This window comes from Lepisosteus platostomus, chromosome 21 (genome assembly GCF_059453375.1).
Source record: "Lepisosteus platostomus isolate fLepPlt1 chromosome 21, fLepPlt1.hap1, whole genome shotgun sequence".
NCBI lineage: Eukaryota > Metazoa > Chordata > Actinopteri > Semionotiformes > Lepisosteidae > Lepisosteus > Lepisosteus platostomus.
In genome coordinates, this window is record NC_142631.1 from 720,804 (window position 1) to 748,606 (window position 27,803).

The following is a 27,803-nucleotide window of genomic DNA, read 5'->3' on the forward strand; positions in this document are numbered from 1 at the left end:
ACTGAGGTACTTGATCATTAAAGATCTAGAACACCGTCTGTAACACTAACAGTGTTAATCTTGCTGTTCTCTCTAACCTCCACTCTGCCCTTGAATAGTCTTGCCTCCCTAAAGTTCCCCAGTCAGTCCAACTGGTGAAGCAATTTTGCTCGTGTCCTGATCTGCTGTTGCCCAGCTGGGGCTGTACTTCAGTGCTGGATGTAGTGAGTAGTGAGTGTACATGTGAAACACAGTGGGGCTCTTATTAATACGAGCTATTATTATTATTATTACTGCATTTGTATGTTCTTTATATATTCAACACACAATTACACACATCCAACTACTTATACCACACAGTTGGAGACACAAATACTAACAATCTGTATCACGGCTCACTCTTACACCTCATCTATGAATTAGCGGTCAGCAGACTTGGACGACAGCTCACCGGTGATAGAGACTAGTGGAACGGTATTTCGAAGACTTGACCCACAGGGGAGTAAACGCCACACGCACACATCAGACCCAGTTAGGAGCAATACGCAGCGAAAACACGTTCATTCTCGCAGATTTCCACCAGCGTCTGATGCTCAAATTGTTTATCGCAGGCAGTCTGACGGACTAATTGAAAGCAGCCACTGACGTTTGAACCTGTAACACGTTAAGAGACGCCCAAGTGGTTTTCATCCAGGGACAGGACACGTGCCTCTGCTCTTCTGCCCACTTCCTCTACCCCAGACTCCAGGCTTTCAACACAACTGCCCCACTTTGCTTGCCTTAGCTCATCAAAGCTGTCCAGCATGAAATGAAATAGTCTCCACAACTGAGATTTCGTTCACCACATCACCAGCACTGATACATCCCACAGATTAAGCCATTTTAACATCTGAAGCCCTGTGTCCTCATTTCTCCCAGTGAAGTTTCAAGTGGAGAATTGTGAACCATGACAGAAACAGAATGGCCAGAGCTACAGAGCAGTAAGAGTTTCCAAGCTGGCTGCCAAAACGCCATTAAACATTATGGGCACAGCACAACCCTCCAGAAGCTCACTGGTCAGCAAGCACGCGTTACAACATCTTAGGCAAAACCAGAAGCCTTTGAGGCAGAGTGTTAAGTTTCAGATAATATGTTAAAATAGAAACAAGAGCAAAAAAGAAAAACAAGACTGGGTCTGCAGCAGCATGGAATACAACCAGGAAAAGCTCGACACATGCATCCTGGCAGTAACCACCAAGGCTGTGTGACTAATTCTGCCGAGGAAAATGAAGGCTGCGCAGTGTGTGAAGATGCAGAAGCAGGAGGAGACGTCAAGCAGGACATCTCCGGGCCGAGCAGGGCAATCGGAAGGCAGGGACATTCCCGACGATACCCAAAGGAATGCACATTTTGAGTTTCCAGTAGTTTGCAAATAAATCTAAATCCAAGAAGGGAGCTGCATCAGCATGCAGAGGCCACAAAGGAGCAAGTTAAAGGTTATTCCCTGCTGAAACAAGAAGCACAATGTTTCGGCCGTGGAGCCTTCTTCAGCCTGACACCTGACCTGAGTAAACCTTCACTTGCTCCTTTCAATCTAAAGCTGTCCAGCAGCAAACTTCAAGATTGGTCACTTTCACTGCCCCTGCCGAACGGATCTCTGGGGTTCAAGCGGTTCGGCATGAGCGCTGTCCCACACCAGGGAAGGAAGAAGCCTATTCCGATCAGAACACAGGCATCTCCTTCAAAGCTGAAGCCGAAAGCGTAAACTGAGAGGAACATAAAATTAGAGATGACTCACATGGTGCCTTTCAAAGGCAAACGTACACTTGTAGGTGAATTTTATTACTTCCCTGACATATCTATAAAAGAAGCTCAGTGAGAAAAAAAAAGCTATTTTAAGACCTGGGTGTAAATCTCTTTAATATCATCCTCCGTACTTGTTTGAACGTCAAGTTGTTGTAGAAACCACTTTTGTTCTGAACTTTGCTTATTACAGATCTTCGAATATAAAAGTCCAAATTTTCACATCAGCTTTAAAAACATTTCAGACTGTAAGTGGTTTTCACAGTGGGCACTGAAAGCACATGGGCACACAGCCACTGGGTCTGCCAAAGTCTGCCTTTCTGCTATTTGTTCCAAACGTTCGATTACAGAGCCAAACCATGTTGGACTGTGCTGCCCTGACCACACAGTAACTGTATTTTTCCTACAATCTCACACTACCTGGAAATTCAGACTGACAGAAAAATAATAGTCTTCCTTCGACTCCAGATATCTGGCAACTGATTAAGAAACGTTATGCTACATTCTCAAGTGATGGACAGCACTCGCTGGAATAAAGGAGGAATGCTTTGGTTTCTGGTCCGTTCTGTTTTAAATGACTTGCGCTGTTTGGTGTGTTATAAATGAGTCACAGCAAAGGGTAATGCATTATTTTCCATTCTGCTGTTCTGCTATTACCTTTGTGCTTTTGGTGAACTGCAGTTTGTTTTGTCCAAGCCACTTTTCATTCTGTCCACGACTATACAGGTACGTGCTGCTCTGAAAATGATGTTTACGAGGTACACAGCTGGCTTGCAACTGAGCAGTGTGATGAAGTGACCGACTGCAGCTCTGAAGCTGGGACGCAGTGTGTTTCAATACCAGAGTGCCCAGGTGCCACCTGTGATTCCCTGCCCTGCATCCAGCACGTTCCAAAGCAGCAGGATTCAGGACCGACTGACGAGCTTAGTTTACTGTGTAAACACAACTGACATCACTTCTGTTTATCAGGCCATCAGTCCCGAGCTCTCGCCAAGTAGCGTAAAATTACCCTTTCAGGATGTCTTTCTTTTTACCACCGGGTACAACACAGACTTCCTGTGATATCACAGCTTTTGCTTTTCTTGAACGCCACTTTAACCCCCAGCTCGACTGCCAGGTCCCTGCCAGAATTCTTCCTGGTTTTTCAGGATATCATGTTTTCAATGACTAAGAAAGTCAGCGGCGCTTCCAAAACTCAAAAGGAAACCAAACCGCATTCCACTGAGAAACCCGTAAGAAGCTTGTTGTCTATTTCTTCTCGAAAAATCTCACAGATACCGCTTGGTTGTAGATTTCTGGCCTGCATCGTGTCTCAGGGCTCCTGTGAAGCCGTGTCCTCCTGGGCCCAGTCTGTCTAACCCGGAGAAGCGGGACTCTTCAGCCAGACCAGAGTGCGGAACCCGTCGATGGCCATCGAGCAGGCTGGGGCTTATAGGGGCCGACGGGGGTCGGTCTGCACTCTGTGAGACTCCAGGCCGCAGGCCAGAGCCCAGCCCGGCCCAGGAGATCACCCAGAACAAACTACCGGGGCACCTTTAGGAGGGCGACATGCCCTTCGGTTTATCGAAAAACAGAATTTGTCTCACTGGTCCTCACAGCCCCTGGCCTGTCAAGAACCACTGCTCCGATGAGGTCATTCCCTCACCGACACACAGATACACATATACAACCGCCCGCGCACACACACACAAAAAAAGCTCCTTCCTGTCCGCCCAGTGCCCATCCTGGCTCTGCGCAGTGCTGCCAGCCTGGCCTGCCCCGCTGGAGGCACCAGTTTGCTGTGTCACGGTTTCTCCAGTGCTGGTTCTGCTCTGCCACTCCTCTCTCTGCTGAGTCATGGTTTACCCCATCTTCCAGCTGCTTCTCCTGGACCAGCCGCCTAGCGCCCTGTAAGGTGGAGACTTCGCACAAGTCTAGCTGAGCAGACTGTGTGTGTGTGTGTCCTGAGCCACAGGCTACCTGTTGCCGCTGTCATTAACAGAAAGAGTTAATTACATCTCAGACCCAAATGGTCATTTTTCACGGCTGTGTCACACAAGAGGTCCGCTACAACAGCAGCAGCTGAAAGATGGCTTCCTCAGTGTCTGACACTGACACTCGCACTGGGCCGGTGAGCAGACTTCATGTCGGGGCTTAACGGGCTTTGCAATTGTCAAATCTTTAATTCTGCGCTTTCAACGGCAATGGAACTAAAAATAAATAATAAAAAAAAACGGTGGTTCACCAGAAAAAATACAGCCTGGGCTATGTGAAACTATGTTCAAAAATCATTTCCATGTCCACGGCACGCAGCGACATCTGAAAGCAGTCGGAGTATGATTTATCATCCAAGTGACAAGTTTTGAAAACACTTAAAGAATTAATGCGAAATTTACCCTTAACATTTGGGAAACAGACAGGAAAAAAAAAAGCTGTGGCTGCTGATTTTGAGTTTTATTTCAACCAGAAGCGGCCTTTTCTTCTGACAATTGCGCAGCTACAGTAAGCATTTTCTAAGGCGTGCAAGGCGAGGACGCGAATCTTTATTCTTCTTAATTGAAGACACTACTGCAGGGGGGGAGACGAGAACGATCCGAGAAGCAGAGAGAAAAATAATGAGCGGCAATTTGTGTGCCTGAGCAAGAAAGATGTGGGGTTTTCCCCGTCCTGTGCGTCAGTTCCACTCTTAAGGTTGTGGTGAACCTAAAAAAGCCTCTAATAAAATAATGAAGAGCAGCGAGCGCGGAAGATAGGTTTTGAGAAATACTTTTGGAGAAAAGGAAAAACACATGGCGCAGAGTGTGGCGCGAGCGCGGTATTTCATGCATGACTTTGGAGAATGTTAATAAGGATTAGAGCCATACTTCAATGGCAGGGCTCTTTCTTGCAAGACCGCTCTAATTTACTCTGCCTGCTCTGTAGCCCCGGTGCTTTCTTTCGAAAGAAAAAAAATATTTCACTTTGTACATCACAAATCATCGCGAGCTTCGCTTCTCTCGTACTGACATATAAATGACAATTCAAATTTTGAAACGTATTTTCTTAGCAGAAAACAATGAAAAATCATTATTGCCCCCCCGAGAAAGGGGTGATTGTCTCAGTGCTGGAAAACAAATGGCAAGAGTTTTGAAGACCGCATCTGAGATTCTCTCTGCGCGCAAGACGCGTCAAGCGTGATTCGGACCAGTTACTGACGGTCTCTTCCAATCCAGGAGAGCCCTGAGAAACGTTTTAAACCCTCTGACAAGTTCTCCTGACCTCATCCCTGTGAGGCACTGCTGGCTATTGTAATGCAGGAAGAAAAAAAAACCACAACCTTCAGCAGAGATGTTTTGCACTTTTTATTTTTTAGGGAAGATGAGCCAATTAATCTGATTATGGCCACAAATCCGACAACATATGTAAGCATGTATTTAACCATATGGAGAACAGATGTGATCGCGATTTGAATATGACCTAACGAATCTGCTGATGTGCGGAAGGGGAGAACCGAGCGAAGCCACATCGCCCCCACAAGCCAGGCCGAGCCAGGACTCTCTGCAGTCGGGATCTGGGGTTCGTCTCCGCGGCCGCTGCCGAACCCGACCGGACCGCTCCCGCATGCACACTCGAGCCGTGTTCAGATTGAACCGCCTGGGTTCTAGTAGAAGTCTCCCCAGTGTGGGGGGGATTTGCCCTGAGGGTCCGCTTGCTTGTCTGCGAGTAGAGACACCTTCTCTGCGGGCACGCAGGTTTAAAAACTCGTGTGGAGAAAAGCTTTTTTTTTTAAAGTTGAATCGTAAGAAATAAAATATTGTTTTTATAAATCTGTAAAGTAAAAAACCAGACAGGAAGTATTTTTACAAAGCGGTCATTTTTCTTTTTAGTGATTACGAAACAGTGGGATACTGAATATATATCTGCACGGTATATATACTTTTTTTTTTTACAAAAGATGGCAAATCTAAAATAATGCTAAGCTTAATCTAGCACAGTGTGGACCTCATGAGGACTTAGAATTATCCAGGACAGGGAGACAGGCACAGAGCTACAGGAAGAATAGTTCAGGATCTGATATTGATGGAGAACCTCTGTTCTGTCATTAGTTCGCATTTGAATACAAATCTCCTCCACTTGACATAAAACACTCCTCGAGATGCATAACTCTCTTCTTCCAACGGTTAACCAGCACACTCCTCAAGAGACAGAGGAAACAGAGCCCTCCTGGAACACAGCTCCGATCCCTCAAGGTGCCCAGATGGAATAAGCAGGGAGCTGGGAAAAGCGTGACATAAACTTTGGAAAAACCAAGGCAAAGGAATTTGTGGAACCACTGTGGTCAAACGCAAAACTAAAATGGCTACCGTGCAGATTCGTGCCGCCCAGACGTTCGTGAGGAGCGTCTTTGCCTTGAAGGGCTGACAGACACGTCCGTGCTGTCACTCCCCAGCATCGCGGCTCGGGGACCCGGGAGCAGCCGCTGGCGCTGCGGGCCCCCGCCGAACCCCCGGCCCGGCCCGGCCCGGCCCGCTCGCTCCAAGCCGCAGCCTCCTGCCGGCCAGCACAGCGCTGAACGCCTGCGATCTGCGGTTAGCTCCCACAGCTCAACTGCACACGGAGAAAAAACTCAGGCGCGCAGTAGTGCCTGCGTATCGCTTCATCCTCTTTTTCCACGCGAGAAGAGGTTCCGACTGACGGCGGGGAACGAGAAGCACCATCGTGACGTGCTTTTGGAAAAGTGGGCTCTATACCGCGTGGCGCCCTTCCCCTTCCAACTGGGAGGCACAGCTTCGAGGGAATGTGTGGATCACGCAGGACAGGGCAGACCGCAGCTCAGAGAGCCCGCAGTGAGAAGTAAGTGGACACTAAACTGCTCTCCCTGGCCCGTGCGGATATCAACAGCCTCCAAGACGGCCTAAGAGCCGCGCTATTGCAAAGGCAAGAAGTTTTTGTTTTTTTTTCTGCGAGGCATGCTTCCAGACGGACGAGGAAGATGAACAAGAAACCGCCGGGCGTCGCGCCGATGCGAGGCCGTACAGGGCCGTGTTCCTGTCGATGTGGGGGGGGGGGGGCGAGAGACGCCTCACGTTAGCAGTGCGCGCCTGCGCAGAGCTTTGAGCGCAGAGCGCGCACGCTGCGGCCCCAGCCCCCGTGCCCGAGCGCGCTCCGGGTCAGGCCAGGCCGGCCCGTCACGCTGCGATCAGAACGCCAGAGCGCGACTCGGGTTTCCGGATCTCCGCGGTGCGCGATATGTGAAGGTGGGATCACTTTACCCTGTGCCTGAGCCCGCAGCGGCCTACTGCCGGGACGGGGGCCCCCGTGTCTGTCAGCAACCTGCTCTCCCTGCAGGGGGCGCTGCAGAGCCAGGCCCCCTGAGGAATGTCGTCCACACGGCGGATGCTGTTAACTGTTTACTCATGTACGTCTTTACTCTGTAGCTTTGTTGCTGCAAACAGAAATAGGACAAACGAATATGAGAATATTGAGGCCCTCAAATCTTAAAACAGGACGGTTTTCAGTGACGATCTGATTATCGATCGAGGCAAGTCAGCTAGGGCTGACTAGTTTTTCCAATGTTTGAAGCCCACCAAAACAGTAACAGACCTCCTGAGAGTGTAACCAACCCTGTTAACTCTGGGCTCGCCTTTGTCATTACTAAGATGTCTGGTGAGGTCTTTTTTCCCCTAAAATGTCCGGTTGTTTTTTTTCTAACAAATCGATGCAACTGAAGCTTTTAAAAAGCCAGCTGCCAGGACTCTGGAGGCTGGGAGAGAAGCGCAGTGCCGAATGACAGCCAGGGGATCTCGAGGCGGCCGAGAGCAGGAAGACTGAGCTCGCAGGCTCGTCCACCTCCGCGCCTCAGAGAGCCAAGCGGGGCCTGCGCCGCGGGGCCAGGTCAAACAGCCTACCGCCGCGCCTCACATCTTCCACACGCACCCTGCAAATTCAACGGCACGCCACGAGCTTGCTATTTATAAAAATCACACCGGGACACGTCCTCCAGAGCCCTGGAAAGGCCGTCTGTCCGCCCAGGAGGGGCAGCGCCGGGGGCAGGCGGGCAGTGAAGGAGCTCAGGCTGCTCTCCCCCAGCCAGGAAAGTTCGTCCGACGGATTGACTTCAGGTCAAGGTGTCACTCATTCCGCGCACAGAGAACCCACTGTCCTCTGTCCACTGCACAGTGACGCCACCTGTCCACTGTCCACTGCACGATGAGCTCCCTGTCCACTGTCCACAGCACAGAGAACCCACTGTCCTCTGTCCACTGCACAGTGACCCACCTGTCCACTGTCCACCGCACGGCCCCCTGTTGTTCCAACAGGCTAGATCCGCTGTATGACCCTGGAGCTCTCGCACAGCAACACAGCTCCGGCGGAGGGGAAGCGAAGGTCTGGTTTTTCCGCGAATCTGGGAAATCTGAAATAAAAATCTGTCCGCCCCCCCCCAAACGCTTTGATATTGCCGCCGAGATGTTTTTCCTGCATTGGCATGATTCTGGGATGGCGGCCGATGTGTCCCGGTATCTGCGGCGTGCGTGCCTGTGTCACCGGCTGGCCCGGCCGGCCTGATGGATTGCCGCTCTGTTCCGGGAGGTATTAGCAGCGCACGCAGCGGAAGGAGCAGACGATGGTATCGCTGCCTGACGGGGAGGCGACTTCTGCCCTTCGTCTGCGTGTTTTATGTGCCGGGATCTTGGGGTGGCAGGCCCGCGGTGTGGGGCCCCCGCGCGCCCCGCAGGAGTGAGGGCTGGCGCTGGGGGAGTCGAGGGAGGTCGCTGCCGCTCAGTCTGGTGACGAGCTCTTCCCGTCATCGCTGAGCAGCCGCTGATCGGAAACATCTGCCCTGTCTTCCATCGGTCATCCACTCTCGTGCCGCCCCCCCGCCTCCCTCCTCCGCCCCCCCCCCCAGACATTTCCCTTTACCTCGTTCTGAAGCCCCCGTGGGTCAGGAGACCCCAAGCACAAATCATCTGAGCTGGTGGCGGGGGGGCCGGCCGCGAGTCTCAGAGACAGTGAAACCCTATCTGCCCAGTTTTCTCCGAAGGTTATTTTTCTTGCCAGGAGAGCGAGTTAACATCAGCTGCAATAGCCAAACAGAGGGGGTCCGGAGGAGCCCTCGCTGGCGCACATGTTGTTCTTGCAGTTTACAGAACCCTCCGGCGCGGGCTCGGAGTGCCTGGCAGCCCACTGGGCGCGGGTTCAGGAGCCGCCCCCCCCAGCACAGAGCCCGGCTCCGCTTTGATAGATGGAGAACACACTACATCTCCTGGTTTCTAATAAAACGGCGCTGTTGGTTTTGACGGCACGACACCCTGCTCGCCAGCCTTCTTCTCCTGAGTTACGGGCCGTTTAGCTAAAAGGGCAAAGTGGACAAAATATGTAAGAGCCCCCACGTGGCCGCATGCCCAACACTGGGGTGACACTTGAACTCGAAGGTGTCTGACCCTCATGAGGCAGTCATCTCCGAGAGCTCCTCAAATTTTTTTAAAGAAGGCTTAGAAAGCACGCTCACGCAGACCGTTACAGGCAGGAATACAAAAATTCAAAACGGACTTTCCGTTCATACTCAACATCAACGGAAAGGAGGCCTCGATTTTAAATGCCGCAGAGGTATTTGGTGGGGAAAAGGTCGGATATAGTGAATCAGGGTTTTTCTGAATATTGCGACCGAGCGGACAGCTTGAGGGGAAGACCTGCTCCGCTCGGAGGGGCAGTTATTGTCAGCGATGAGACTGCGTGTGACCGAGGTGCAAAGGACAAGCGTGTCTTGGGGGACAGCAGGCAGAAACACACGCCAGCAGAGAGGCGCAGGGTTTTCAGGGGGAGAGAAGAGCCAGGAGCTAAGACCCACCTGCCCGGCGCACATTAGTTCTGACTGACAAGAGGTCAATGGAAGAAAAGCCGAGCAAGAATTTGTGGGGCTGGTTAAAGTAATAAGATTTGTTTCAGTGCATCTGATCTTTAGTCTAACAGACTTCCAAACAGTTGGACAAGTAAATAAAGCACCCCAGGGGACCCCTGGAGCAAAGGAACCTACCACAGTTGCGAGCACAAAGAAATTTAAGCCCCTGAGGTCTGGGGCCATAAAACCAGTGGATCGTACACAGAGGAGAATGTTGGGGCTCTTCCAGAGAGTGAGCAAAGTGTATTAAGAGTAGAAGAGCAGTTCTTAGAGAAGAGAAGGCCGTTTGGCCCATGTAGCCTGTCTGTTAGTCAGACGCTAACTGAACCTACAGTAGTTTCTCGTCCAGCTGTCTTGAAATAAGCCGAGGCATCAGCTTCAGCTGCCTGAGTGGGTTGCTTGTTTCTGACTCCCACGACACTCTTGCTTTCCTCTCGTGTCCTCCTGGTGTCCCTGTTAATTGGATTTTTTGCATACCGCAGCCCCCAGTCCATTTCACAGCACAAGAACACGAGCCCCCAGCCTCCCGGCCTCTCGCTCTCCCTTAGCAAACAAGAGCATGGGGCTCTTGCCACTTTCCCTGTCTCCCCTCCCTCCCCCTGCGTCTGTCCTGTCCGCAGGAAACCCATCTCTTTGATTGACCGGTAATGTGCTGCAGTGCTGTCAGTCATGCACAGGCAGTATTTTGCAACTTATTGTTGAGAAATTGGCTCCTTTCCAAAGACACTATTTACGAGATGACTCGAGGTGCAAGGCCAAGCCTACATAAGTGCAGAAAACACCTTCATGAAGTGCTTCTAGTGTTACAAAGTGCACTGCACAGGGACAGACTGCCAGGTAAGACCAGAGCCGGGGAAAACACGATCCTGTGCACGAGTGTGAGAACACTTTCCCCCCCTCGCCTCCCTGCAATGCAGACCAAAAACAACAACACAAAGCAACAGAGCCGCAGAAGGGTTTGAATTTAGCAGCAGCAAAGCACTGACTGGCACATCCTTTAGACCGGGGGTCTGGTGTGTCTGCAGGGTGTCCAGGTCTCTTGAAAGCACCAGCAGCCCCCTGAAGAAGCTGTTAAATGGGTCCAGTTGATCCAGGAACGAGCTGGTTTTGCTTTACTGGACTGAATACCTGCGGACACACAGGCCCCCCAAGACCAAGACTGGACACCCCTGCCTTCCACTCTACCAGCGTCGCCCCACGATCCGAAATCCTCGCAGAGGGCTGCCTCTCCAGCGCCCCGCTTTCTCCCAGCGGGTTGGAGGGGGCGGCACCAGAAGCGATCCGAGTGGAAACACCCAGGCTGCGCCCACCGAGCGCCGGGGGCCGGGAAGAGACAACAACAGCCTCATCAGATCAGGACGGGGCTCAGCCGGCCGTGGAGGGGAAGGCGGCATTATCGTCCTCCCCTTTCTGCAGCCGACACGAATAAGGGGATTAGGACGGCATGTTTCCGCCAGTCCTCCAGCCGGGACAAAGGACAAGAGGGCTTAGTGTCACACTCTGTGATAAAAGTACAGATCTCTGTCAATCAGCTGGCCCTGGAATACTGCTGTTTGTAACCTAATCTGATTAGAAGAAGAAGAAAAACAAGACTGGAGTGCTTTCACTCTTTCACGGCGTGCCACCTGCGACTCGCATCAGGTGCAGCCAGAACATCTCTGTACGTTCGCTTCCCCCGAAAAGACGGAAAGCGCGGCGGTTTTTTTTTTCTTTTCTGAAACAAACAAAAAAAAAAGCCCGCAAAAAACAAAAAAGAAAGCGTGCGTGGGCCTCTGGATGAGAGCACGCTCAAAGAAAGACGGATCCTTTACCTTTCCTCTCCCGCCCTCAAAGATCTGCCCATCCGTAATTGCTTTTTAAAAAACAAAACCATCCCCCCCATCCCGGCGCTGGCTGTGATCCTAATGGGGTGAAATCAGCCCAGGCTCACCCCAGACGCAGCCGGAGCTGCGCCACCGGAGGTGTGGGGCGCAAACTGAGGCTGGTCCACCCGTGTGCCGGGCAGGTGCAGAATGTGTGGCCTGGGTGCTACCTGGGGCATCAGCACTTGGCAGGGCCATGCGACTCACTTGACACAGAGCCGTGAGGAGCGAGAGAGGGAGAGAGGGAGGGAGGGAGGGAGAGAGGGCACTGAAGAGGGCCCCAGCCAGCTCCCACTGCCGGCTCTGAGCCACCAGGCCTGCAGCTCGGCTCTCGCCCCCCGACTGTCGCCGCCTGCGACTTCCTCCGTTCTCCCTTCTGCACACACTTCACCTGTCCTGAACCTCAGGAAAAGATTCAACTTCACCCTTAGAACGCGGGAAAAACAAAGAGGGGATCCACGCCTTTCAGATCTAATTCGAATCGGCGATCTCGGAAATCTAGACCCAGGCAAAAACAGGTTTACTAACGGTTTGTTTTTTTCCAAATCTAGAACACGTTATCACTCCAAGTGAAATAACAGCTCGCCAAATAGGAATCTGAGGGGCCCCGTTTTGGTCTACATTCGAGTTTCAGGTTTAATCTCCAAAACTAAAAAGGAGCGAAAAACCGTAAGGGAGAAAGCTGTCAACTTGATCTTGACGTTTTAAGAAAGTCGCCACTCCAGCTACGAGTGGCTCCGTGTAAACAGTGATTCCCAGCAGCTGCAGTAGTTAAAGCAAACTTCCCTTCCCGGCTGCACCTTCCCAGAGAATTTACAAACTTCGCTGGAGTTCCTCCTCATGAAAGAAGACGGATTCTTTCTCCAGGCCCGGGGTCAAGAGTGGGCCCTTTAAAGTACATTATTAACAAATAAACATTCATGCCAAAACCCTTATAGCTCTTTGGGGAGGGGGGTTGTGTTATTTCTGGCATCGAATGACACAGGACGAGCACGACAGAGATGGAACCTTCCAAGCTGGCTGATGAAATGGCCAAACCCTACAGCTCAGTCCTTCCCCTGCCTTCCTGCACACTCGCCTCCCTCCCTCCCTTTCTCTCTCACAGCGGCAGCGAAATATGGAGGAAAAAGGAACAGAAGATGAGAGATGTAATTTGGGGTTTTCCATACGTAGCGCTCGTGTTGGAAAGAGGAGAAGATGGAAACATTAGAGGGCAGCTCCAGGCTTCGCCACCAGAGACTCTCTGAAGTGCACAGCCTGGTGATGAAAAGCACATTGTCAGGAGGTCCCGGCTGGACTCCTCCATTGTCGATCTGCGTGAGTGGCGTGTCCCAGTCGCTCGCTAAGTGCAGGGTGGACGGGAGTGGGGTTGAACTGTGGCTACCAGCAAATTACACGGCTCGGCTCCTCTCGCCCGCACTCCGGGACCGGAGCGCACTCCCCGGCGGGCTGGCCCGCGAAGCCACACGATGCGCAGGCCGCGAGCCGCCCCGCTCCGCTGAGCGTTCCTGGATTTTTTCGGACATTTTGTGCTGCAGCCCCTGCCTGTCAGCGCTCTGGGTCACGGCCATGAACCGAGAGGGGGGTGTAAGTGCCTCCCCATCTAGAAACATCCCCTGTCCCAGGAAACGCTGCTTTCAGCCCAGTCGACTTCAACCTGACCTGCAGTGCCTACCCCCCACCAGTAGGGGCCGCTGTGGAGGCCCTTGCCATGTTCATGCGTCAAGCTTGAAGTGAAATGAAGTTCATAGGCTGGATACTACAGGGGTCCCAGTCCCTCCAGTTCAACAACAGCTGAAGACCGGAAGTAAAAGGCTATATTGGTGAAATTAAACATGAATTCCCCTGAGCTGTGAGGCTGCAGTTGACTTGCAGGGGCTGGGGACCCTGCTGTACAGCAGCCCTCCAGACCAGGATGATGGAACTGGACCTTGTCTGCAGGAAAGGCCCGGATCTGCCTTTGCATTGCACTTTCATCACAGCAGAGCAGGCAGGAGAAGGAGGTTCCTACTTTACAGCAAGATGTATCGATTGTGCTTTTTTTTTTCCAGTAAACAAAACACGTCAAAAGATTTGCATATTCGGAGTGGATTCATATTTTAAACATTTGACATATTTACGAAACAAGAGGCAAGCAGCCAGGCCAGCAGCACACAGAAACAAAGAGCAGTTGTTTTGTTATTATTTAAAATGTCTAATACCAAATATAAAAATCAGTATCATTAACTGATACATTCAGTAGAAGATGTAGATTTTGTATAATACTAAAAGGCATCTTCCATCCTGAGCAGTGTAGTTCTGTAAATGTTAAATAAGCCAGAAAGTAATAAAAATTTTCAATTTGCATCTCATTCTCATGAAAGTGTTTATCAGCTGCAGCGGTTTCCTCTGACACGAACTGAACGGAGGCATTCACAGGCACTGTGCTCACTCTATGGATCCGATGGTTTATCTTCTGTTTAATAAAGATATGAATTATTTAATAACCCTATAGAAATAAAGCACATCAATGTAAATAAAAAAGAAAATTGCTTTGGGAAATGTTGCTTATCATTCAAATAAAGGACCAGAAGCTCACACAGACAGCCCACACAACCCTACAAACCCTGGACACGCAGACATCAATATACACACTCATAAACATTCACGGGTGTAAAGGCATGTAGGTATATAAACACTGCACACACACAGAAACGGAGAGGTCTCGCCAGTTTAAAAAAAAACTGCGAGATTAACACCGTTGAATGATGGATTATGGAATCGTCTCTGGCTGCTCTGAGCTTGAGCACAGTGTTGGTATAAAACCCAATACTTCCTTAGTGGGGAACACGTCCAGCCCACGCCTGCCCTGCTCAGCGAGGAGCCAGGCCAAGAGGAAATATTACTGAACTAACTTCTTTCTGCAGGAGGGCAGCTCTCGGTCTCCTGCGCTCGGTCTGCAGTGGACCTCAGCAGAGGTTCCCTCTCCTCTCCACACGGGGAGATCCCACGGCCACCAGCGTCGCCTCCACCGAGACTGGCGTTGCCGTTACGAAACGTTACAAACGGGGGAGTTGTTGGGGGGGTTCCACTCACTAAACCCCCCCAGGTTGTATTCCGGCCCCTCGTGGTTGGTGCGTGGGTCGAGTCGGGCCGGAACAGAGAGACATCGCGTGCCGGGTCGTGTTTGCTATCCACGCAGACCCCCGGTGCACGAGTGGGTTGCGTGGGTAAAACAGCGGGGATTGGGCTCGTACAAGCCGCCGGGCTTGCAGAGGTCAGGTAAATGACCCCACGAACAGCCCCCGAGTGAAGCGTGGGGGAGTCTCGGTCACAGTGATTCTGCAGACGCACAACTGCGCACAGATCGCGTTATCCCCCACTAACTGATCTAATTAGACATTCATGAGCCTGAGCGGCCAGATACAACAAGGTGTCACACTCCGTCCCCAACAGCTACCTGCTCTTCCAAACGCGTCACAGGCGGACCCGTGTTTTCATTTTGTTTCTCAGACGACACGTCTCTGTGCTCCCCTGCGCAGGTTGGGGTAGGTGGGTCGTAGTGGGGGGGGGGGCAGTTAGTGGGGGCAAGTGCTGAACGGACGACGCTGTACAGAAGTTTTCGGTCGGAGGGAGCTGGGCTCGGGAACTTGCACAGGGCCCGAATCAGCAGGCCGTCCCGCTCCTGACTCTCCCCTGCTATTTCTGCAAGACGAGAAACGTCTTCACGTCTCTGCAATCGCAACAGCCCGGGGAGGGGGGGCCCTCCAACCGGAGCCCTTCAGCCTCGGAGAGGCGTCTGAAGAAGTTGGTTTGGATCGTCGCGGTTTAACGCCGCTTCCCCTCAGACCTCAGGCAATCGGGAAACCACCAGTAGGCTCGTCTTTACCGAGTGGGATCTGTACAAGCTCTTCTGCTTTAATAACTGCGCTGCATTTGAAATAGAAATGAATCTTCTCCAGCCGGAACAATGGAGAGGAATGCAGCTTTATTGAGCCCCCTGTCCTGAAACGCTAATGCTGCCTTTAAAATTGGTCTGCGGCCCTGGACAGCGGGAGGGGCGCATGTAATTCAGCGCAGGGTTTTCATCTTGACTCTGATTTCACTGTGGTGAACTGCACGGTTACCTGGATACTGTACACCTTGTTACACGAGGGACAACTTGCACAACTTACACACGGGAACTTGCTTCCGCGCAAAAGCCTGACCGCGGCTGAAACCGAGCCGGCGCGTTTCCAGCGCACAACAGGGGCTCTCTCCGGCGCTGGAGCCTCACCCCGTAGCTCCAGAAATGAATCCGCATTCCTTTGAATCACGAAAAACGAGCGGCTCTCGTCTTTCTCAGTTAACTCTGCAAAAAAAAAACTCCACCTCTCTTACACGGCATTAACCTACTCCTAACGCCACATAACCGAAGTCACAACACAAGCCCAGACCTCCCCGGGGGGAGTTGTAATTCCAGTCCAATTTTCACACAACATCTCTTACAGTTGCTGAGGCGATACCCCACACCGCCAGCCCGGTGTTTACCTTGGGTAACCTCCCAAGCCGCTCCGCATTTCCCCGAAATTCCCAGCACTGGGAGAACTTCCATATACTTTTACAGGGCTGAGTTCCGCCCTCTCCGTCAGCTGATAATTAAAGGTTTTTGGAAAGCCGAACGCTGACCCTCTCCCTCCCAGATCCTCCACGGAGGTGAAAATGATCGGGAATAAATATAGGTTGTCGTACTTCACCGTGTCGTTCTATTTGAACCATTCATTAAACGATTTTCGTTTGTTGTTGTTTTTTTTTTTGCTGTAAATTAAAATTCACCCGCAAAAGATTTTAAAGATGGCGGGGAAAAGATATGAAAATCAAACAATTTATTAGTTTGAATATAAAAACCGCAAGAATAATTTCCCTGTAATGATATAGATTTTTTCCACTTTGTGGTAATTTTATCTCGACACCGTTCCCTCTACACCCGAGAGGACAGGGTGATCATCTTGCACACACAAGCGCTGCCCTTGAGCTCCTGTTGTCACACGCGGTTTTTTAATGCGTCACCTTCCCACGCGTTTAACCCGGTGATGACAGAACGCGATTATCTAAATTCATAAAACTGTCCGGAAAAAAAGCCAAGTCTGTGGTTATACATACGACTCCCTGCCAATGTAGAACATCACACTGACGAATACTGACACGGGCCTGTCGGGTTGTACAGACACTGTCACTTTGTCAGTGACCATACTGTCTGTCCGGCTTCAGTATTGGTGGGCTGTGTTAGCGCCAGCACCGCGACACTGTTGTAATTATTATACCGTCTCTGTCTGTCTGCTCAGGCTGGGGTCTGCCTGGAAGATCATCCACACACCTGAATACAGAAGCTGACATGCGGACGCATCCGCTGGGATTCACTGAATTTCATTCGTGGTGCACGTTGCGTGGGTCAGTCTCAGAGTGCAGTACAATGCAATGTCATTTATACAAACCTATTTATAAACACGATAAAATTACACAACACAAAGAATGCATTAAAACCCTTTTTTTTTGTATCTCGGCGGGCTGGAAAACCCGCTCACGATTGTTCATTATTCAAAAGAAAAAAAAAGGCTCTAGTGACGCTGATGATATTTTTTTAGTTTGTTGTTTCTTTCACGCTGGGTGTCAAGGTGACCCTAAAAGCTGGCTGACTAGAATTAAATTGAGTTTGTGCACAAACGAAAACTGCGCTCATCCACAAGTCAAGAAACTGTGATCAGACGTTCTTCTTCACCAGAGTAAAACACAAACAGTGAAAAGGACTCGAGCCTGCTGTCACGGATTTAGAACTTATTCACACGTATTGTTACCCAGGTACAGAAACCAATTTCACAACAACGTCTATCAGCTCAACCAAACATTGGGGGGAAATGCGACGGAATTAAAAAATATATATATATATTTCGTTAAAACAAAAGTGGGGAGCTTCCGAACAAAGTCAGGCGAGGCAGCGGAAATCGAGTGGATATATGTATTTCAGAGAATCTGTGATTTATAATACTCGTAATAACAGAGCAGGTCTTTCGCAGCTCTTCAGGAATGTAATTAGCGGGACCTGCGATCTCAAGCACAAGGGCGCCCGAGCCAGCAGCAGCCTGTGGGCTGACTAATGCATCCTAAATTAATGTCATAAAAGTCAAAAAGGTGTGAATCACAACACTAAGTATTCCATCACAGCAAATATTAAAATAGGGCGGTGTGTGTACATACACGAGGCGCTGAAAACGCGACAAATACTTTCGTATTTCGTTGCTTTTCATACCTTGAGGTAGAGATCTGTTGCGAAGTGAATTTGGATTCGGCAGCGTTAATTTTAACGCTCTTCTAACGAGCGGCCGGTTGTATCAGTGATATCAGCGGACATAGGCTGAGCTCGCCTCAGCTCCAAAACCTCCGATTTCCCCCCGCGCGGCGGATGGACGCGAAGTCAGATTTAAAAACGCGAGCGCGCATTTTATTTAGAACGCGAATTAAAATGGTACAAAAATACAGAAAACAAAAATCAAATATCACAATTTATAGGCCGTATATTTTAATTATTTCATTTTTTAAAAAGTAGCCGCACATTGATACGGTTTTGTTTTTTTTTTTTGGACTCGCAGTCCAATTTTATTTGATCATTCATTTTCTTGAATGAAAAATAAAATCGTCAAAATCGATAAACGGTGAAATCGCCTCGAGTATAAAACAGATTTTGTACTCAGTGTACCCCGCGTCTCCTCGCCCCTTTGCACGGGATACACTCGGGTTTATCCCTGAACTAACTCGAAAAGAACAGAGCGTGATTAAAAAAAGACGACCCGGCTCTTGGTCTTGTATTTGAAGATGAAGTTTTTATTTCTGGTATCTCGGGTTTGCATTGCGAGAACTTCCAAGGCGTGAAAACGCCCAGCCTGCTCAGAGAGGTTCCGCGCACAAGACAGACATTTAAAGTGAACCCCACGGCTTTCACCCCAAAACCAGGTCTTGTACCCCCCGCCCCCCATCTCTGACTCTCCGGGGGGCGCATCTGCTTCTGCTCGTCGTGCGGTGTTTGAAACTCCCGGGACGGACAGCCGGCCGGACCGACCCACGCAGCGGCCGGGCAAACATCACCCAGAATAAACCGCACAGAAATCATGCAGCAGGACGCGCACCTCCGCCGCACACTCAACCCGGAGCAATATTTGCAATGTGTCAGCATTTGCTGGCGTCTCCACAGCAACGGAATTTGCGGCCGCAGCTATGAAAACGGACATTGTTGCCGCTCGCTCCTCGCGGCCGTGTCGCCAACAGAACGTGACGCAAAGCGATGGTTGTCGCTCATTGTTTGCGGCAAAGCTTCTGGCTGGGAGCTGTAATGTCCCGGTGATTGAAGCGGCGGTGTTTAAACCGCCGGCACAAAGGCCCTTAAAGTTCTGTGACAGGCGTGAAGCGCCCCCGCCGGGAGCAGGGACGGGGGGCACCCAGGCCGCCTCGGCCCGCAGACAGCGCGCTGCGCTCTCGGCCTCATCCGCCTGCGTCTGCACGGCGCTCCACCTGAAACAGTTGGTACAAGGCCGACGGGCACCTTAATGATACTGAATGAAAAAATGCATAAATGATTATGACGTGTAGTATTAAAACCACGCCGCAGCGATTGTAACAACGATCCTATTTGAATTACTCCTCATAATGTAGTTCAAATTGCATTTGACCCCTACTGCTCTGTCTACTCCCCTGATGCCGACGTGTTTCTCTCACGCCAGTGGGAATGAGCCGTTGGCCGAGTCCGGCCGGGGAGTCTGCATCTGCCCGGTGCTCCGGCCGGGCCGCGTCGGACAGGACCGCCTCCAGAGACCTCACCGAGCCCAACGCGCAGGGCGAAAACTCGGCTTTCAGTCCTCATTCTGCTCGGAATCCCGTCACGCAACGAGGTAAAACACGTTTCAAAGCACGCAAAACGAAAAACCCGAGCGCTCCACTGGTTTGTGTAACTAGCTGCCAGTTTCTGGAGAAGCTACAGGGTGCAGAATTCACAGCAACTTCCTAAACTCGGTACAGGCCCAACTCGGTCTACTGCAAAATACACCCGGCTCTGGCCGCTAACCATCTCCCCGTGAAAGCGGCGCCGCTACGCGCAGACACATTTATTCACCATGCTAAGAGATGTGAAACAAAAGATTGCTCAGAATATCTACCAACCATTACGCTTAAAAAAAATAAAACCAAACCGGCGATGCGATATTAACACCAACACTGGCAGCCGCGACAGGAATTAATATTTCTGCTTATTTCTTTCTTTTCTTTATTTCTCGATGGACGGCTTCATTACAGAAGACAAAACCTATTCAGAGGATTTTTTTTTAATTAAAGAAATTAAGAGATTGTGGGGATGTGACATCTAAAATAATTCTTAGGGGAAAGGCGATTTTGTGTCGCCCACCTTCACAGAACTGAATAATAATAATAATAATAATAATAATAATAATAATAATAATAATAATAATAATAATAATAATAATAATAAAAAATGGCTTTTATTTAAAATAATTATATTTTATATAATTATATAATTAAAATAATAATTATATAAACATCTAAATATGCTATGCGTCACAAATTTTTTATTTACTGTGCAAAACAAAACAAGACGAATTTTCACTTGGGCATTTTAGAGAGTTTGTTTAAACTTGGAACGTAACCTTGTAAAAAGCGTTTTATACCAACGAATTACAGGAATTAAAAGCACAGCATCCCTCTGCGCTATCTGTTGCTCGGAACATGAAGAGTTTCAGCTGGCAGCCGAATAGCTGTCCAAGCGTCAGCAAAACACAAAGGAAACTACAAGGATCTAAGCAACTGATGCAACTTGTGTATCTGGCCCATACATTACAATTCGTAATCAATACGGGTGGGTGTAAAATCACAAACTCGCATCTTTCCCAGCGATTCAAAATATACAAGTATTATTCCTTACGAAAAAAAACACCCAAACTGCCCTGCGATGACCCTGAATATCTCGTCGATTCTCATTAAATTATTTGTTGATGTCCACAGACTGTATGGTCAATCAAAGCAGTCAGTCTGTCTTCCGTCAGTCGCCGTATCTGTGCCGGGTCGGACACCATTGTTAACTTGTCTCAAGGCCGCGACTCCGCGTTTGTGCAAAGATCTCATGGTGAATTATTGAAAGAATTAAAGGGAATCGCTTATCGGGTTTTTTTTTTCTGAAGTAAATATGGGAAAAAAAATCTCAAAAAGAAACAGGCAAGCAAATACCACGTCATTCGATATATTTCATATACCACATAAATGTAATATTTTTAAAAAAGGGTCTATTTCTGAACTGACGTTTTCATATCGTGCAGCGCTTTTGGCTAAATAAATACGCACTGACCTACAATTTCCATACTGTGGATTTATTCTGTAACCATCAAGATACATAACTCAGCACCTAAGCCAACACTGAAAATATATTTGCATTGTTTAAATTTATAGTCGTATATAAATTAGTGTTGAATTTAATGCTTCTGTGATTTCTTTTGAGCTCCTTTTTTCCCCCCTCTTCCGTTTGTGACGCCCACGACCTCTGCTCTGCAGCCGCTCCCCAGAAAGGGTCGGTGGGCAGTCGGAGCTGCTGCGGTCACAGATGATCGAACAGCGGATCCACCGAGTCGCGCTGGATCCCTCCGATACAAAGGAGCCGAGAGCTCCCGGCCCCCGCGCGTCTCGGCCCCAGAAAAAACACCCAGCCCGCGCCCAAGACCCAACTCACATTTTATTTTAAGGCTTTCCTTATGAATTATTTAAAGACGAATGCAAAATATATCAATGAATATATTTTCGTTTAGCACTGCCAGAGAGGAAAATATTTAGGCCTTGCAAAAAAAAAAAGATGGTCGTGTTATTACTGAGAAACCGGGAGAAAAGCAGGGCTTTTTTTTTTTGTAACAGATGTTTCATAACAGCACTTGGGTGAATTTGCACCTCCAAGCTGCGGAGAATCGTTTCCAGGACGAAAAGTCCTACCAGATTTTATGAACTGCGAAATTATTAAATAAGAGCAAAGTCTTGGCGTGACTTTTCCACCGACCTACAGAAACGAAAGGGCGCGACAGCGAACCTCTGATCCTTTTTAAAAAGCGACTGGAAAAAGCGAGCAGGACAGCGAACAAGCAAGAAAGTAGTATCATGATTCATGATTCGGTCCGTCAAACACAGACTTGTGATAAGCTAGGGTCATTTATGCGTTTCCTCTTCGTCGTTTTAACTAAAGATTGCAAGTCCAAGAAGATCTAAACACTTATATTTTGCATTTTATTTTCGAATCGTGGCCTCATTCCGAACGACTGAATATAACAAAGGAAAAGATCAGCTAAAGACCCGAGACCATGAGACTACGTATGAAAGTCAAACCCATCCTTTCCCCTTGATAATAAATTCATTTGGCTTCTTTCACACCACTTAAAACACACTCTGCCTGCGATGAGATCAAAAACTGTGGAAGCAACGGTTTGAACAATTCCAAGCTCCCGTAAATTCACTTCAAAAGCAAAGAAACATGGGGAAAAAAAAGCTGCCCGTACAAATAAAATGTTATTTTTTTTTCTATACAGAAACGAAATAAACATCAGTCTATCCCGGGAAAAAGACAGCCGAAACGAAGCAGTCAGGGCCGTTCACTCAAAGCCAGTTCCAGCCCGAGTTTCTTTTTAAAACCAGCAACTGAGCGCACGGAGGGGCATGCACACATTTTGAAAACACATCTGACAGAATCACGGAAAAGCCGCCGTCCTTACTGTTGGTAGTCGTGCTTGCAGTAGAGTTTCCTATCCCGGAAGTAGCAGCTCGTGGTGAGGGGCTGTTGACACACGGCGCACTGCAGACAGTCCTCGTGCCAGGACGACTCGTTGACGCGCATCAGAAAGCGGTCGGAGATGGGCCGCTGGCAGCCCTCGCACACCGCCGGGTGAGGGCACTCCGTCCCTGCCGGGCACACACACAGCACCTTACACCGGGGCGGGCAGAAGCACAGCATTCCCCAGGAGCTGGCGCAGCCGGGCTTGGGGCGAAACAACCCGAGCGAGGCCTTCTGCCGTTCTGTAAAACCCGGTTTCCCCTCTTTTTGAACAATTTAACAACCTGTGTGTGTGGGGGGGTGGGGGTGGACGTTTCATAATATTCAGTTGACATGTCGCAGTGAATAAACATTCTCACAAAGAGAGCTCATTTCTGGAATGGGTTTACACAACGCCTAATGCGTGAAATCGCACGCACGGATTATCTTGCATAGGTGCAATTTCAGGTGCCGCCGCGGCTTCGAGTGGCTGGATGTATTTAAATCCATTTTGGCCCCCGAGGTAGCGAACTTCAAACCACAGAAATATTCCACGGGTGGCTGCCGACGGGGCAGCACAATGCCACGACAGAGTGAGCCTCTCCTGTCCATGCTTACGTGTGCCCTGTGCAATATTCGAGCGAATCTGTTTCTAAAAACAGCTGCCCGTCATTTAAACTGAATTTAAACTGAGCCTGGACATGTTCGCCTCGTAGAAGCGGTTTGTCCTTTTGACGTTAAAGTCGGCAAAGTCTTCACAGCTCCGAGTCCCAGTTCAGGGGTGCAGTTAAATGTCAGAGCTGGACGGATTCTGGTCGGAATAAGTACATCGTTAGCTGCTCTCCTGCACCCTAATTCAATAAGTGCCGTTCGCTCGTGCTGTACATCGGCGGCGGGTGGCCGTGGAAAGACACGGCGGAACCAGCCTCTCACCCACTTCCCCGTCCTCTAAAAAGTGCGAAAGGAAAACAAAAACATCTAAACGGTGCCTGAGTGTATGCTTGCGGGTCGTGACTGCGCTTACAAAACCGAGGAAGGCAAGACGAGGGCTTACCGAGCAGAACTCCCAGCGTAGCCTGTCCTGATCTTAAGGGATGGTCTTCTAGTTTTATACCGTCCAACATCTTTGAGCAATCGGACTGATTCCTCGCAGAAAAGCACCTTTCCAGCGACTCGGGACCTGTTGCAACATCCATAACAACGTAGAGTCACAGACCTGCCTTCTTTTCCAAACCCCACTTTAAAGACACGCTGCACTACTGGTAGAGACTGCGATAAAACCAAGAAAGTGTTTTTTCCCCCTATTTGTGCCGCTGTGCAGTGTACGGGGTGTTTTAGAATTGTTGCTGCTGTTGTTGCTACTTTAGAGAAGCAGATACAGGGAACCGCACCACAGCGTAATCGAAAATTGTAGTATTTAAAAAAAAATACAAAACAGAAGGTTTGCAAAACAGCGCCTGGGTTCGTCACCTGCTTAATTTAAAGTTTGTCAGAGGTTTAAGTTTCCTACGGCAGAGCAGCGATGGACAGTCTGCGGCGCCGCTCCGGGACAGGAGTTGCCGTTCAATCCTCCTCTCTCTGAACTGTTGCAGGGAGGTGAAAATTAACGAGCAGCTGCAGTAAATCCGGGCAAGTCGAGCCGAAAGGTTCCAAAGTGGGCTCCGAAGTCAATGTGCCATGCAGAGCCCCACTGCTCGAGCAGTCCGGGGCCGAGATTGAGGCGAACGAATACGCCCTCCCCTCCTCCGGACGCGTCACTTCTTAGACTGTTTACTGACATTTGGACGCGATTGGTGCGCCGTGTTCGTGCGCTCCGTCGAGTAACTCCAGCGTTCCGCCTCCTAAGCGTCAACTAGTGCCAGCTGCCTCCAGACCAGACGACGAGCTCTTGCGAAGAGAGGAGAGGGCAACTTTCATGCACGCAGGCCATCGTTTTATGAAATTTAAAATTGTTTCGAAGTGAAAAGGACGCGTCTTCTAGGAGCACAACACCAGCCCGCCTCGTAGTTCACGCTCAGCTGCTGTGGAGCTGTTTGCTAATTGACTGCACAAAGAAACGTGTCTCAATGCATTATAAAACTAAATTATAGCGCCGTTTACGATGGGATTTTACCCATTTGAAAATGTTCAGATTTTATTAGATAATTTAATTCGCGAAACTGTTAAAAACGGACGGTCGATCCGTCTTTTTTAAACCCCAATTGCTTGTCGTGTGGTGTGAAAGCTTTTGTTGTGTATTCTGGGACTGGTTCGGATGGCCCTGCCTCAACATTTTCTTCTCTGTCGTGAGATTAAAAACGGGGGAGATATGATTCTTCAGTTGTAGATCTGCAAATACCCTTTCTGCATGACGCATTCGCGTAGATCATTTAGTGTATCAGTGTAGTGCATCTTTTCTAAAAAAAAAAATCTGTTTGACTTGCTGTATTCCAGAGTCAGGGCGCCCGGGTAGTTAATGTTGTGTGCTTATTAAGACAAGTTCTGATCACGCCGGCACTGACAACACAATCGTTTAAACCGGTGTGGGAAAAGAGCTCAAAACCCAAATCCGGTGAGCCTGTAACGAAACTATTATGTTGTCAAGACACAATTCGCCGGACAAAACACAACGATCAGCCCTTCATATTTCCACGCACGAAAAGATCGTCCTTTGAAATGAACGCGATGAAAGCCCCTCTCCAGCGCCGCGCCGCCAGCACGCTTTGAGATATTGTATCTGTGACAATGCCTCCAGCCTATGACCCCTCTGTGGGCATGCACACACGCACCTGGCGATGGTGGGCCGATAAACACACAGCAGCCCAGACTCCCGCTCCAGAGACACAGGGCAGGCGGTCGCTCTCGCCGCCTCACCACCGGCGCTACAGACCGCTGCCTTTGCTTCGCTAATAAATTCATTGATCAGACACGAGATATCATTGAGCTTAAAATGAAACAATTTATCATTCGTCTCCCCCCCCTCTTTCTCCCGGATACTGTATCTCTAGCGTGTTACAAGAAAGATATTTGAAATTCATAAGGAAACAGCTCTTTTTTTCTCTCTTTGGCTGTGTTCAAATTCATTTCGGAGATATCCATCTCAGCCCCGTCTTATTTTATCGAGCGGTAGGGGCGGCTGTTTGTCTCCGTTTTATTACTTTTCATCACAGATTCCCCTCTTTCTTTTTAATTAAAAGCCCGAGAAGGAGAAATAAAAAGATGGAGGTTAAACAAATTACATTTTTATCTGTTTGTAATGCGGATTGCAACAATCGAAACCGAATTTGTTTGGGGGGTAAAAAATAAAGACAAACAAAAATGGAGCGACCAGACGTTTCCTTTCAAAAAGACGACCGAAACAATATTTTGGGAGCACAGCGACGGGAAACAGGGTGTCGTTGAAGACGCACGCCTGGGTTGTGTGTCGGTCATATTTACCGCCCGCAGTCGAACATAACTGAATAAATATTTTCCAGAAAGATTTAGCCACGAGTCCCACCCACCCTCTCCGAATACAGGTAGATGTATAAACAGGTAATGGAAACGCGGGCATTCAGCAGTCCTATTATTGTGTTATTATTGTGTTTTGAGTGCCCACTGATGTATCGCCTTATAAGTATTAATTATATAGGAGCAGCAGCTTCTGGCCTGGTGTCTAAAGCGCTCTAATGAATTAACGACACCGCTGTCCCTTTCATCTTCGCCCAAGTTTATTAACTGCACGTGTCTTCAGCTGCTGGGACCAAGGGCCAGATCTCGTCGGAACCCGAAGGCGAAGCAAACAAGCCCTTTTCAAAGAGATAATTAAGACCTGGGAGGGGGGAAAAAAAAGTTAATTTCTTCTTTAAAACCCTTTTCTTGCTCTCCTTTCATCTTACAAGAAGCGCATTTCCTTGGTTAACGTCTTCTCGCTGTCGGTTCCCAGTGCCGCGAATAACGCGTGGGTTTGGAGGACATCCGCGAAACGGCCAAGGTGCTGGTAAGTTAACGATTTTAATTAACACGAATTATTCCTTGAAATCGGTAATATCGATAATATTTAGACAATTCACAATTAAAATAAAAACGGAGTTTTTTTTTCAGTAGTAGACCACGCCGTGTAATACTTTAATGTTGAAGACAATGAGACAGACACGAGAATCGAATTATTCTTGACGACCACATGAGTAGCTGACCTGATACCTCCCTAACGGCGAAGCTGCTGGTATGAGCGACATAACTGCGTAAATGTGCGACAACGAAACGTTTGCATTTCTGCCGTAAAATGCAAAAATAATTTAAAAAAAAACAATACGAAGAGAGAACTTCTTTCAGATCCGGCTGTCGGCGAGATGCACAGCACACCAGCGCGCATGCAGGCATTCGATTATTTGAAGCGCAGATAAAAGGACAAAGCTGGGATTGTTCTTGTGCGGTTCAAGCAGAAAGCGCTCCTGAGCCTCTAATTATAGGGACCGGTATAGGGGTTTGTCTTCTCCAGGCGTGCCGCTCCACTCCCAGCTCTCCAGAGACCCTGCTTCAAGGAACTATGGAGGCAGCCAGCAAGTGAAACACCTTTTCTTCAGCGCTGTAACTAACCCCTCTTGCTTCAGCTCATTAGCTCCGTCCCTGCTGTAAATTCTTGCGCCATTCGTCTCTATTCTCGTCTCTAGTTTCCTGCTCCCTTCACGGGTCCGGCTCGGGCAGGCCGCACTGTGGGGTCGGTGTCGTGAACGCCGCTTAGACCCCAGCCTGATCAGGCATGAAATCGCGGGAGGAACCCGGACTGGGTTTAGCGATCTGATGAAGTCAGAAACCAGAATTGCCTCTCGCAAAAAAAACAAAACAAAACAACACAGAACAAATTTGGTGTATAGCAAACACAACTTTATAATTCGATAGCCTCTAAATGAAACACTCAAAACCAATTAACCTGTATGGGCCCTGGACAGAACTAGATTGCATGGATTGTAAAAGCACTGGGATATTAATCCTTTTGTATTGCAGGCTGTTTGACACGGCTGTTGAAATTTCAAACAAACATCGAAACGGAGTACCAGCCCCTGAGCACAAGAATACCGCGGTATTACCCGCTTTCGTCTCGACTGAGCCTTATTATTCTTCGGGTTTGCGGGAGGGCCGAGCGCACTGTGCCCACAGTCCCGACACAGAGATCCGTCGGGGAAGACGGCTGAGAGACCCGGGTTCTACCGCTGGCGAGGAACACGACAGGACGAGCTGTGGGGCTTGTACAAAAAAAAACAACGTTTCTAGTAAATAGTTCTTAATAAAACACTAAACAAAAAAAGTTGAAGTTTTTTTTTTCGTTTTACGTTTAATACTGTAAAATAGAAAAGGCTGTGCTCTTGCAACGAGATCACCCGATTAAAAATGAAATCTGAGCAACGGGCAACTTCAGGGAACCCGGTGCAGTTTGTGTGCCAGAACTAGACACATGTACAGTATGTATACATCACAGGACGTCTTGCTGTCACCAGTGATGTCTCCCTGTTATTTATAGAGCTCTTAATATAATGAATATCTTTCATCAAAAGTAGTACAG

The 27,803-nt window shown here is 49.1% G+C and overlaps 1 protein-coding gene and 1 long non-coding RNA gene across 5 annotated transcripts in view; one reads left to right on the plus strand and one right to left on the minus strand.

Moving 5' to 3' along the window:
• Positions 1–27,803, minus strand: part of LOC148643798 (LIM/homeobox protein LMX-1.2) — a 75,961-nt gene that overhangs the window by 47,097 nt on the left and 1,061 nt on the right. For 2 of the 4 annotated variants that reach the window (XM_088614641.1, XM_088614639.1), the window contains exons 2-3: positions 23,337–23,462; positions 22,245–22,431 (exon numbers count right to left, since the gene is read on the minus strand). In XM_088614641.1, coding sequence (XP_088470767.1) covers positions 22,245–22,431; positions 23,337–23,462 — 313 coding nt within the window. Of the gene's footprint in view, positions 1–22,244; positions 22,432–23,336; positions 24,201–27,803 lie in introns of those variants that run through there. The other 2 variants (XM_088614642.1, XM_088614640.1) reach the window with 2 other exon arrangements.
• On the plus strand, positions 18,888–27,526 carry LOC148643799 (uncharacterized). Its single transcript, XR_015928797.1, has 3 exons — positions 18,888–19,014; positions 19,212–19,379; positions 27,248–27,526. It is a non-coding gene; the product is annotated as an uncharacterized LOC148643799 (long non-coding RNA).